General features: G+C 42.0%; 1 protein-coding gene across 1 annotated transcript; it reads left to right on the top strand.

Annotated features, from left to right (window-relative positions):
- The first annotated feature begins 1,716 nt into the window (after positions 1-1,716).
- Positions 1,717-2,277, top strand: LOC145807277 (uncharacterized). Its single transcript, XM_082905235.1, has 2 exons — positions 1,717-1,937; positions 2,049-2,277. Exons 1-2 carry the CDS (start codon positions 1,717-1,719, stop codon positions 2,275-2,277), a joined length of 450 nt encoding a protein of 149 aa, XP_082761361.1.
- The last annotated feature ends 11,955 nt before the right edge of the window (positions 2,278-14,232 follow it).

Below are 14,232 nucleotides of genomic sequence, written 5' to 3'. Positions count from 1 at the left end.
AACCACCATCTTGCATGACATGATCCATAAGGAAGTCGAGGTGTATGTGGACGACATAATTGTAAAATCCAAAGAGCAAGAAGGCCACTACACCGCACTGGAAATTTTTTTCGAACGAATCAAGGAGTACATACTGAGGTTAAACCCACAGAAATGCACTTTTGGGGTGATTATGGGCAAAATGTTAGGATTTTTGATCATGCAGGGGGAATTAAAGTAGATCCATCCAAGATTAAGGCCATCTTAGAAATGCCACCACCAAGGACTGAAAAGGAGGTGTGCGATTTTCTAGGCAAAGTACAATTCATAAAACGGTTTATCTCAAAATTAACCTTGACTTGTAAACAGCTGTTTGGTCTTTTAAAACACGGGAAGAAGTGCCGATGGGATGATCGATGTCAGTTTGCTTTCGAACAAGTCAAGTAGTACCTTCAGAATCCATATGTATTGTCGCTGCCAGAACCATGGAAGCTGCTGATAATGTATTTGTCAGTAACACATTCAACCAAGGGTGCATGCTAGCTCAAAAATCAGAAGCTAAAGTGAAGAAGGCCATCTACTATCTGGGCAAGAAGATGCTAAATTACGAGGCTCGCTACACTTCTCTAAAGAAAACTTGCTCAGCTTTGGTTTGGGCAACTAGAAAGTTGAGACACTACTTGTTAGCTCACACCGTAATTCTGGTTTCAGGATTAGATCCCATCAAATATCTCTTTGAGAAACCGGCGCTTCCGGGTAAGCTAGCTCGTTGGTTGCTTCTTCTCTCCGAGTTTGATCTCAAATACATCACTCGCAAGTCCGTCAAAGGAAGAGTAGTAGCGGAATTTTTGGCAGACCACCCAATGGAAGGAGATGAAGCAGTGGAGTACTTATTCCCAGATGAGGAGATTCTGCAGGTAGAGAAAGAGCAGCTTTGGACAATGTACTTTGACGGAGCAGCTAATCAATATGGTTATGGGATAGGCGTGTTGTTGATAGCACCTGATGATTCCCATATACCCCTGGCTTTCAAACTCCAGTTCAAAGTATCTAACAATGAAGCAGAATGTGAGGTGTGTATCACAGGATTAGAAGTTGCCCTAGAACTAGGGGCAATGAGGTTGGACGTCATCAAAGACTCAAACTTAGTTGTTTCTTGAGCAAATGGAGACTGGAAGGTCAAGGAAGAGAAAATGAAGGTTTATCATCAAACCCTGAACATTTTGATTCCAAGGTTTGAAATACTAACATTCACAGTTTGCTGAGGCGCTGGCAACTCTATCCTCCATGGTAGACATACCGCTCGGGGTTAAGATGCGTCCGATCATAATTGAACAGAAGTATACGCCTACTTATGAGATGATAGTCGCAATAGATGAGGTTTAAGACAAGAACCCCTGGTATTACGACATTCGGAACTTTTTGGAGAAGGATATGTATCCATCAGGGGTAAATATCAAAGATAAATGAGGAATATGGCGTCTGGCCATCCAGTTCATCATCTGCGGGAATAAGTTGTACCAAAGAGGCCATTTGGGAATGCATAAGCTCTGCGTTGAAGAAGAAGAGTGAAAACATCTCATGGAGGCCATCCACGGAGAAGAGTGTAGAGCACACATGAATGGTGTGCTGCTGGCTAGGAAGATCCTCAGGCAAGGCTATTATTGTTCAACTATGGAGGATAATTGTATTAACTTTGTTCGGTGATGCCACAATTGTCAAATTCATGCTAATCGCATGAACATCTCACCATCAAAGCTTTACAACATGACTTCACCATGGCCTTTCTCAGTCTTGGGAATTGAAGTCATCGGGGTAGTCTCGCCAAAGGGCTCAAATGGACATGAGTTCACCTTGGTAGCGATCGACTATTTAACCAAGTGGGTGGAAGCGCATTCTTACTCAGTGTTGAAAGCGTCACATGTGGCCAAGTTAATCAGAAACAACATCATCTGCAGGTATGGGGTGCCAAATGAGATCATCTTAGACAATGGTTTGCACTTCAAGAAAAAGGTGGTGGATCTGCTTGGGAAATACGATGTGGCTTTTTACAAGTCATCAATGTACAGACCACAGACTAATGGAGCTATTGAGGCCGCAAACAAGAATGTTAAGAACATCCTGCAAAAGATGGTTGAAACCTATAATGATTGGCCAGATAAACTGCCTTTTGCACTATGGGGATATAGAACGTCAATTCGAACATCTACGAGGGCTACCCTATACTCTTTGGTATATGGGATGGAATCTGTTTTGCCAATTGAGATCGAAGTACCGTCGCTAAGAATTCATAGTTGAGTGTCAGATAATAGAGGCTGATTGGCAGAAAAACAAGTTTGAAGAATTGATGTTGTTTGACGAGAGGAGGCTGAAGGCATTGTATCTTATCCAAGGATATCAGTGCAGAATTTCCAGGGCCTTCAACAAGAAAGTCAAATCCAAAAACTTCAAAGAAGAAGATATGGTGCTCAAAGACAACTGTGCTCCCATCCATCACCCTAGGGGCAAGTTCAAACCTAATTGGACTGGTCCTTACATTATCAAGTCCATCTGGTCAAGATGAGCAATCATTCTTATGGATTTGGATGGCTTGGAGTTCTCGTAACCAATCAACATGGACAAGTTGAAGCAATACTATCCTCGAGAGGCTCTCTAGGCCGAAAATCTGAAAGTGCGACCTCAGCAAAAGTTAGGGCATAAAAAATTAGAAATGAAGAAAAATAGAGCTTGCAAGGTTGAAAACCCAAAAGGGCGACTTTGGCAAAAGTTAGAGCACAAAATGAGAGAGTTAATACTCGATTGAACGCTAACTGAACTATGTAAGGCTTGATTGCCATCTATGGAATATGTAGGCAACTCCATCCCAAAGTTCGGCCATAACCGTCTCCAACTCAATTATCCAATCCATTTGTTTGATCGGTCTATCTTTTTTCTATCGTCTGTTAGCTTGGTTGTGTTACCTCCATTTTGGCAGAAAGGCCGGTTGCAAGATAGAGCTGTAATGGTGAATGCAGTTGCGGGCGATTATGATCTTTGGATTCAGGGTTGTACGTCTTGAGGATTGATTCCAAGTGTGTCAGGTAGTGACCGTTTCCGAAGATTGTTTTGAAAGGTTTTAGTGAAGTTAATTTTCCCAAAAGTTTATCTGTTTTCAACAAAGACCATTACTTTGACCAAAAAGGAAAATTTTCAGTGCTCACAACTTTAATTACATGATTTCAACACAAGTACACTTACCAACTCCTCTGTTAAATCAAAGTTGCATTTACATCATAAAAACTGAAAAAGAAAAGTCATAGAAATAAACTAGCGGCACAGCTGAGTCAGGTGATTGTCCTCTGCCTCCTGCCTGCACTATCGGAAGTCTTTGGAGCTAAGGATGGTTCAATCTGTGCCTCATCCTCAAGCTGAGCCAAACACTCTTCGGAAAGGGCATAACTGAAGCTAGCAGTAAGGGCCAGAAGCTCTCTTGTCCTTCAAGTAGTGAGGTATCGAGCCAAGTGCGAAGCACGAATTGGAAATGGCGCAGGGTATTCCATCCCCTCATCTAGATGGGTCTGATCACGCCCAAACTAACGTCTGAATTGGAAAGGGAAGTAGAATAAATAGTGTGTAAGGCCGATCAACTGTATACCTGGCTGGCGAGACATGTTGTAGCTCATCTCAGTTAAATTCAACCAGGGGCAACGCCAAACAATAGCAGTCGTAGATCTACTACACATCTAATCGCACCACAGTTCCTTTGTGGGAAAGTCCACTAGCTGTGGACAAAACAAGTAGGATCTGGCTAAATACTTGGGGCAACAGTCCACCATCTTTAGCTTATCCATCAACTATACCTGGGAAGGGATAAAAAATTAGGAGAGATTAAAGAATAGAGAGATGTACGTTGAGAGAAAAAGTAAGGAAAGGGTTTTGAGAGAAGATAGAGAGTGAGTGCCAAGTAATGTGAGCACTCATAAATAAGAGAGGGAGGGAAACAATACTTGAAGAAGCAGTGGACTCCTCGCAAACCGAGAAGTCTCCCATCAATAGAAGGCATCCAAACCCATCAAAGTTTCAGCCAATGCTAAACATATGCAGCTCTTACCCTTCTTGAGGCATTGGGCCACTTCAATCAACCTAATACTAGCTTCGTTGCAACTAGGGGCAAGTAGAAAGTGTGCAAGTAAGCATAAGCAGAGGCCATGTTGACAATAACCTCGCTAGAGAAGATCACCTCTGTCTCCAATGTCGAAAAACCGATGAATCAAGCCGAGTATATCTAACTCCCCATCATGAGCCAAGGACCGAGCCTCATGTAAAGTAAGTCCACATATCTGTTCAAGAGCTCGTGCATGGCTAAAACGGGGTTGAGGCATAATCTCTTCACCGCTTTGGGACTTCATCAATGCTTGAAACTCTTCAAGAGTATGACATAGTTCTTGTGCCCCGAAATGAAACACATGAGTAACTGGGTTCCAACATCAAACAGCGGCATGAAAGAACGGAAAACAAAGTGAAGTATGGCTCAATGGAAAAAGCGCATTTATGCCGAAATCGTAAAAATTTACATTTTCTGTGCCATCCAAGGTGGTTGTCCAATCCTTGAGCCTCTCTACAAGAAATATCTCTATTTTCAAAGAAAACTACAGAAAAGATGGTATTCTATCGAAAGAATGGCAAGAGAAGATCTTTATAGAGGATAAGGATTTGTGAGTGGTTGACAGTTGTTGCCCGCTGTCCAGCCGCATACCTTGGCCGGTCGGCCACCTTTACGAGCCAGCCATCCCATTTTGTTGGTCGGCCGACCACGAGTGCTGGCCAGGTAGCTAGATTGGCCCTTTTGCTTTTAGGTCCTGTTTTGAGCCTTTTGTTTCTAACAAGTGTGAATAGATGTGTTTAGGTTATTTTTTCCTCTATTGAGTTGTATTTTGGTTAGTGGAAGGCTCAATATTCAATTACAACCATCATTCAAATACAAGTGTTTTTCGTTTTGAATTCAGTTCCAATTTTATGCAAGTATGGTGCCATTCTCGAGATGCTATACAAAATAGAACTCCTTTCATAAAATTATAGGGTTCAACCTTGATCATAGTTTTCACAAAAGAGAAAATACAAGTGTTTAAAACAAAAAAGTAACAGTCCTATTTGAAGCTATACAGAGTTTTAAACTACCAAAGCAAAACAAAAAAAAAAGAAAAGGAAAATACAAAAATCAGAGTCAAGCTCAAGAGGCCCTCTTTGTCCTCTTCTACGGAGGGGACTCAGGGGTACTGTCACCATTAGCACCGCTATCGTCAGAGGAGTGGGACTCAGAGCAGGTGTCATCCTCTTCATTCCCTGACCCAAAGCCAGCATCATCATCCTCGCTCCCAAACTTAGAGCGCCCACTCACTGTCTTCTCGGTGCCGCTGGTCTCGGCATCATCTCCGCTCAAAATTGACTTCGAGGATAAGGAAGTCTTCGGTGCTTGGGACTCTCTGCTCTAACTCCGGACATCCTTGCCCTTGTCTCGACCTTGACTCTCATCCTTGCCGCGTCTAGGAGCTTGTTTACTTCTCTTTCCCTCCACTAAAGGAGGTGTCACTGGGGTCGCCGGTGCAGCAGGTGCGGGTGGAGGCTGTAAGCAAGAAGCAAAGTATCAGAACAACATCAACGCAAAATCAACATGAGTACTGCAAAGCTGGTTAGTATTGATGCAAAATAGTATAAATGTGGTAAAAAGAGAATCAGTGCATGACAAATGACAAGAGAAGGTTACCTGATAACTGTGGAAAGTAAGTAATGTCTCACTCCTCTGCACCATGTGGACCAAAGAGGCAACCAACTGGAGGAGGCTGTCTACGTAGCCTACCGGTACTTGTAAATGAGTTTGAACATCAGTATCCAGAAAAGGGAATGTGAAATACAAACTGCGAAACAAAAAACATATATACTGCATGTCAGGGTCCCTGAAGTATTCGTGCTTCTCATCCAGTTGCTCCGTTGGAATCTGGTAGGTAGTCCCACTTGAGCGCCAATGTGTGATCATAGTCTGAATCATAGGAAGACTTGCCATATGAACATCAGGCGGAGCCCCTTCAACATTAGGCTCAGCTGCGTGAGTAGGGCCTCAGGCAGCGGGTGCATCTACAACCTATCCCACGCGAGCTCTAGTCAAGAGTGGCACCAGATGGGTTCTAATGAACTCGGCATAGTCTTCGGCCCTGTGGAAAAGGTCAGTATCCTGCCTCGCCATAAACCGTATGATGGCCTCGACTGGTAGATCATCCGCTATCCCCATACATACAGCGGGATGAGTAGGAACAACGGAAGCAAGTTAACCCAAGGTTTGACGCACAAACCTCTCCCCGAGATACCAGGTCCTACAAAAAGGACCCTCCAGCAAAATCTACAGCCTGGAGGTGTCCGAAGACTCGGCGTACTCATCCCGCGTCCTGGTTGGCATCGCACCCACGGCTGCCACGGAACCTACGAACAATTGTTACCAACTATCTTAGTTGTTAGTATGGGCCAAAGCAAAAGAATGGAAAATGGAAATGAAGTAGAAGTGAGTATGGGTTTCAGATTACCTTACATGCCACCACTATATCAAAGATTCGGCCGCCACTTTATCAAAGAACCGACGACAATAAGCAAAGATGGTATTGCCGAGGTGCCAGGGATGGCACCTGCCATCATATCGCCGGGAGTAGGGCATAGTAGCCTCTACCTCATCTCATGGAACTGCGGTAAGGGCGGGAAAGTAGACATATACCCAAACCTGCAAGAAAGGATCAATTTGTGAGTCAATAGGCATAAATAGAAATGAACAAAAAGTGCAAAGTAGAAAGCATAATGCATGAACAAAAATGGAAACAGAAAGGGCAGTGTGTACCTCTCAGGCTCTCTGATAGCCCCCGACCTTTTTTCCCTTCTTACGGGAATTGGAGCTCATGTAGCCGTATAGAGTGGTGAGCCCAGTGCCATCCCAATCATAGAATCGTACCCGTGGCAAGACCACTAGGGCACTCAGTAGATACAAACCCACAGTTTTCCACTTGTTCGCAAACAAGGTGGTATCGAGAAAGTAGATTAGAAAGCCCCAGGTGCACTGCTCGATCTCCTCTTAAGTGTTGGACTGGATCCCGTTGAAGTAGTCATAAAACCAGCTTTAGCGCACTATAGTTGGCCTGTCTAGGGAAAGGCGTGCTCCGAGAAGATATATCCAGGCTGCCTTTCACTAGCCCATGTCAATGTCAAAGGGGATCAAATCACCCCCTACTCTTAACCCTGTGATCATGAAGAAGTCATAAGGGGTCATCGTCATCTCCTTGTGGAGGCGAAGTGGAAGGAGTTGGTGGTGTCCCACCACCTCTCTACCAAGGTGCTAAGTAAAGCCCAGCTGGTTTGCAGTCGTGCAAGTCTTGAGAAGAATAGGTTGAAGCCTACCTCATCTAATAGCTCTCTGACTCAAGTGGGAAGCTCCTGATACCAGTCCCTCGCCGTCATCGCCCAGTAGCCTCTCCAGGCGAGCGCGTCACCTTGTGTTGAAAAGAAGATTTGGTAGGTGTATGGCAGATGAGCGACTATAATGAAATATCAAAGCAAGCAAAATGCATAAAAGGAGCAAAGTTTCTTACCTTAACGGCATCATGGAAGAGATGAGAGGTGCTCTCTCACAAAAGAAAATCCTTCAGCGCACATAGGGTGATGTCCTTGAACCGCAGCCTGCCTCTAGGGGCCATTGTATATGTGCATGGATAGTAAAGTAGGATCGAACGACCTCTTCCTTAGTGGTGGTAGCTTAGGCTCAGACCCTGGAGGGTAGATCTCCTCCATAGCAATATCAGTGACAATGTTGTCTACCGCCTCGGCAGCCTCGTCAATCATAGGCTTCTCAACCTCTGCCACAGGTGGAAGCATGGGTACTTCGAGAGGGGCCCCATCATATGGAATATCATCCGCCATGAGAAATATAGTGAGTGGTGAGAGAAAATGGGGAAAATTGAGGAAAATAAGTGAAAATCCCAAAAGTCAAACCCTAGGAGAGAGAAAAAGAGAGAAAAAGTCAAAACCCAAGGAAAAGTGCGGAAACCAAGAAAAAATCATGAAAAATGAGCCCAAAACAATGAAAAGCCCAAAAACTCAACCAAAACAAAATCCAATCGGTTCAAAGTGAAGAGGGCCAAGAGGGTTTTACAAAAAAAGTGGCGTGGTTCATTAGGTAACGCACATTGGGTGAAAATCTAGAAAGAGAGAGAGAGAGAGACCCTAGAGAGAGAGGGAGGATGATTTCGGATGGTTAGATGTAAGGAAATGAAGTCAGAATGTGTTTTAAATAAGCCTCGGGTTGAAAACCAGAAATGCCCCCATATTTTTGTCGGGTGGCCGGTTGGCCAATTAAATATACGGCCAGCCCTTTGTTTTGGCTAGCTAACCAACAAGTGGCACAAAGTTGTTTTTTTATTTTATTTTACAGAGATCTTGCTTGTTCCGTGCATAGTTGATCCTGTATTCATCTTGAGAAGGAAAATTGGAGAATTTAGGTTTGTTTCGGCTTCCAAAGATTCTGAGAGTACATTCTAGACGCACCGTTTTAAGTCCTACCATTTTTTCAAAGTGGGAAAATGCCCCAATCTCAAGCTTGAGCAAGTTGTATCCTTTTTGAGCATTTGAGGACCTCCAAATGGTAAGTTAGAGATCTTTTTGAGGTGTTTTCAAACACCACCGCTTTCTGTTTATCTTTTCAATACTGTTGCCTATTGTATTGCATGGAACATGCATTGCATCATATTTCGCGTTAATTATTCCATTTATGTTGCATTCATGAATATTGTGCTTTTCATTTTGTTATGTTTACCTTTGTTACACACGTGTGGGTTGGCTTGGCTTGTACCATTCCCCCTTTCTGCATAAGGCGTAGCATGGGTTGTACCTTTTCCCCATTCTGTGAGAGGCATAGCTCGGCTTGTACCTTTTGTCTCCCCTCCTCTCTATATGAAACGTAGTTTGGCCTCGCATCTTGTTCCTTGGTTAAAACCTTCCATCTATCTGTATGAAATATGTTGAGATACACCTGTTGGTTACACCACCTTTCTTTCACCCGGTTAAAACCCTCCCTCTCTCCGTATGAAATACGTTAAGATACACTTGTTCGTTACACCACCCTTTTTCTTCATTAAAGCCTTCCCTCTCTCTATATGAAATATGGTGAGATATGCCTGTTGGTTACACCACTCTTCCATCCTTTCGAGTGAAACACATTAGGATGCCACTTTTTCTTGGTTAAAACCTTCGTTCTCTCCGTATGAAATACGTTAAGATACGCTTGTCGATTACACCACCCTTTGTCCTCGATTAAAACATTTCCTATCTTCATATGAAATATACAGAGATACGCCTGTCAGTTACACCACCCTTGTTTCCCTGGTTAAAACCTTCCCTCTCTCTATATGAAATACGGTGAGATACGCCTGTTGGTTACACCACCCTCCTATCCTTTCACGTGAAACGCGCTAGGACGTTGTTTTGCCTGGTTACAACTTTTCCTATCTCTGTATGAAATAAAGAGAGATACGTCTGTTGGTTGCGCCGTCTTTCCTCTTTTCACGTGAAATGTGTTTGGAATTGTTGTTTGCTTACCCCTTTTCGTGTGAAACAAGGTTACATTTGTTTTGATTTAAGCTAAGGTTTCTTTCATTCATATATTGTCATTCATTTATTGCTCATTGCATTGTCTAACATGATCATGGATTTTCAAAATCACCAGTTTCGCGAAGTGTGTAAGTCCATCCTTCAAGTATATTCTTTGTACATATCATTTTCATCTTGCCCTTGAGCTGCGCTAGTTGGATTCCTTGCAAAGTGATACATAGGCAACTTTCAAGTTCAATCAAATTGCATTTTACATTTTGATTGCTTGCCCAAGTCTTACGACCTTGTCAAATGGGTCGGCTTCGGACTTTGACATTCACTCAGGTCATTTCATAACTTTGAGCTCTGTTAAAAAGGGGCAACTGCAGACACCCCGTTTAACTGCCCTGAAGACTTGGGTGCATCACGTTGAACACTCGATGATGACTTGTTACGCTATACATTCGTTTAATTTCTTCAACAAAAGGCTTCGGTTTTCAGGTTTCATAACCTAAACCTTGCCTCCAATTTGAACCAAAGTCTAAATTTTTTTAGCCCAATCACTCAGAGGCTTGCTGGCCAACAAGTGGTCAACAGGCCAATTTTTATTGGCCGGCCATCCCTCTCCATGGCCGACTAGCTATGTTCAGTGCCAAGTAGATATTTTGCAGCCAACTACCCCCCCCCCCATGTGCATACTTTGCACAAGTTGGCTCAATACAGATATTTCCGACAGGGGTACCTGTTTTTCTATAAATAGATGACCACCCTTAATGGTTTGGGGTTAGAAAATTTTGCCAATAACTGAAGATTTTCCAAACACTCTTCCTCCCACTCTTTGAAATATACATACACTATATATAGTGTCACGCCCTCAAAAAAAAAACCCATTATATATATATCATTGGCATGCAATATTAAAAGAAACCAATTCATTATCTCATTCATCAGAGTATTACTAAATGAAAACATTACATGTAATATCAAATTAAATGCCCTATGGGCTTACATCTTTCCAAACCAACCCTTGGACTCAAAAATATGAGTTCTAACTCAAATACAAATAAAGCCCTAGGCTTGAATGTTTATCAAATAAAAACAAATAACTAAAGATAGTCTTCAAAATCCAAATCCTTCCAAGCTAAGTCCTGGGAGGTAGCTTATCACCTGGACCTGAAAATGATATTCCCATAAAGGGTGAGCCACAGCCCAGTAGAAATATACTAAACCAAATATAAGCATTGAATAATGCATTAGCATTGAATAGATGGTTAACCAAGATAATCAATTACATCATTATACGGTCTCATGACACTAATGTCTAAGACACGTTTTACTTTCCAACATTATCAATATGGCTCAGAACCTGGCCAAACTTACAACAGTGAACTATATATATATCATATTCACATTCTTCCAATGTCAGCAAACAATTGAGACTCAGGCTCAAATCAAAACACTTCATACTTCTAGTTTGATACACATTTTAGTGCTGTATCAATAAAAACACTTCAATATAAATAAGCACACATAAAAGTGATGCTAATAGAGTCCATCCCCTATCTCCTCCCAAACAAAATCCGGTTTAGAGGTCCATCCCCTATCTTCCCCTAAACCGTGGAGTACATCCCCTATCTCCTCCCACACAAAACAATGTATGCAAACACATAACATATATAACACAATCAATACACATAATGTCTGTATTAATTCAACAGTCAAAATTGATGACTTAATCAATGATTAGTTTTAGTTATCCCTAATCCACATGCAGTGTCTACAACAATCACGACTATCCTCCACCGATAGCCCAAAACAGTTATTTCTAGACTTGGAAATAAATATATCAACAATTCCATAGGCGAGTGATTTAAATTATCCAACTACACCATTTAATCAATAAATTCCCCAATTTCATGAATTTAACCAAATTCCCCAATTCCCTTAAATTAATTATACAAATTAATTAATTAATACAACTAGGGTTTTTCCCAAAATTACCAAAGTACCCCCAACATATCAAAATACTAAAACTTAGAACAAAACTTATAAGATGGAGTAGGAAATCCCTACCTCGAAGAAAATAACCCGAATGGAGAAGACAGAGATGAATACCCAAATTCCAATGTGCTCCAAATCACTAAATGTTCAGATTAAATGGAAGCCTTCGACTCACTCTATCTTTTTAATAAAGGATCTAAAGTAGAAACTCACTCTAAGTAGATCAATCCTAAGAGAGAAGGTGTGTAGAGGGAGAGAGAACTCGTAACAAGGGTTTTGGAATCTGAAAGTGTATGAAAAACTGATCTGAAACACGCTGCTGCCTATTTAAACCTGACAGGCTCGCTCGAGCGACCAGACACACGAAAACCTCGCTCGAGCGAAGAAAAGCTAGCTCGAGCCAAGAATACAATGCTTCAGGTCTGCAACCCTGGAGCACGCTCGAGCGACAGAATGCTCGCTCGAGCAAGGAACTCGAAAACATACACCTCGCTCGCTCGAGCGAAGAAAATCTCGCTCGAGCGAATAAGCACTGCCCTCAGGTCTATACCAGACGTAGTCGCTCGCTCGAGCGAAGCAAATCTGGATCGAGCCAGAAGACACAAAAACAGACCTCGCTCGAGCGACCAAATCCTGGCTCGAGCGACCAACCCAAAAACTGGACAGCAACACTTGGTTTACGAACCCAACCAACCTGAAACAAACCTGTCCAACACATCCTATAACTTCAAATGAGAAAATAAAGGACGATAACAACAAATATACAATGACAGAATAAACAGAACCCAAGTCCGGATACAATAATCAAATGGGAAAAGACCGGGGTCGCTATATATAGGCTTCCTAAACCAAAAATTTGAGGCTCCTTTATGAGATTATTGAACCCAAATTTCAGCATTTGAGAGGATTCAACTTGTGGTTTGTGAACAAAAGAGTATCCTCTATTCAAAACGTATAAGCTTTGCCATCTTTTTCTTTGTTTACACTACTCTTTTCTTCTCTTTTTCTTGTTGGTTATACACTATTTTGGACTAATTTTAAGTGCTGGAACTTGTGATTAAAAAGGTACCAAAGGTGGAGGGGTTAACCACCCTTTCTTGAACCTTATCCCACAGTTTCTATCCCTTTTTTTTTTTCACTCGTTTCTTTTCTTTTAGCTACTGTTTTTCAAAGGTTTCAAAGGCTAAAATATGTGATTTAAAGGTCCAAAAAGTGGAGCGGTTAGCCACCCTTCCTTAGGCTTCCTTCCTAGCTTTGTTCTCTTCCATTTTGGTCTTTCCACTCTTTTCAAACTGATTTCAGCATTGTTTTATGCTATTTAGGAATTATTTAGTGTGTTTATTTAGTTTATGCTTTGAATACTATGTTTGTGTAGTTGTTAGTCTAAGTGAAACAAATGTTCCCCTATGGATTGGGACTTTACTACAATATCATCAATATAGCATTCTAAGTATCCTCTAATGAGATCATGAAAGATAGTGTTCATAGCTCTTTAATATGTAGCCCCAGCATTATTTAGACCAAATGATATTTTAACTCATTCGAAGGTGCCAATGTTCCCAGGACATCTGAATGCTGTCTTATGGATATCCTCTTCTGCAATGCAGATTTGGTTATAACCAGAGTGCCCATCCATCATTGATAAAATTTGATGCCCTGCTGAACTGTCTACCAATAAATCTACTATGGGCATAGGATACTCATCTTTCAGAGTTGCTAGATTCAGATTTCTGAAATCAATGCATACCCTCATTTTACCATTCTTCTTGACTACAGGCACAAAATTGGATAGCCATTCAACATACATGGCTGTCTTAATAAAGCCTACCTTGAGGAGCCAAAGGATTTCTTCCTTGACCTTCTGAATCACTTCAAGACTCATCCTTCTTGGTTTTTGCTTGTATGGCTTGAAGTTAGGCCTCATAGGGAGCCTATGTTCTACTAATGATCTATCCAATCCTGGTAGCTCATTATAAGACCATGCAAAACAATCTTTATATTTCTTCAAGGCCACCAACAACTGGTCCCTGTCGAGAGCATTCAACCAAGCACTTATATAGGTGGGCTGCTATATAGAACCTTTCCCTAAGTTCACTTCTTCCAAAGGGTCCTGCATCTGAGGACTCACTGATGCTTCTGTTTTGATTTCTTTTATCTTCGAAGCAATCTCCTTGCTCTATCCTACTCCCAGCTTCTTTGTTTCAACATCTTTTCCCTCCTCCTCATAGACAAAGTTTGTCCACAAGGCCTCTTCTTCTTATATCTCCTGAACTTTTATTTCAATGACCAATGCACAGTATTTTTCCAAGGCCAACACCTTGACCTGTTGCTGCTCCTGCTTACAGCCAATTGCCATGGCTTCTTCCTCTTGCTCTTGTATCTTCTGGACTATTGATTTTATGTCCAATACTGAGAACTTAATTAAAGCCAAAGACCTGGCCTCTTGGGTTCCATCCTTTTGCCTACAACCAGGCATCATTGACATCTTTGATGACAAACTCCTTATCAGCACTTTCTTGGACCAAGTGCTTCAAGTGTGCTAATTCCTCATCAGCCGTCACTTCAGCTGATCCATCAGGCTTCCTTAGTACACTGAGTGGTGCCACTCCTTCAGTATACAACTTGGCCTCTGCAAAATCTGCACAAGCTATAAAG

Source organism: Camellia sinensis, chromosome 14 (genome assembly GCF_055761805.1).
Source record: "Camellia sinensis isolate YWXY chromosome 14, ASM5576180v1, whole genome shotgun sequence".
In the NCBI taxonomy this organism is placed as follows: Eukaryota; Viridiplantae; Streptophyta; class Magnoliopsida; order Ericales; family Theaceae; genus Camellia; species Camellia sinensis.
Note: the sequence above shows the minus strand (reverse complement) of the source record. Positions and strands in the feature narration are given on the sequence as shown.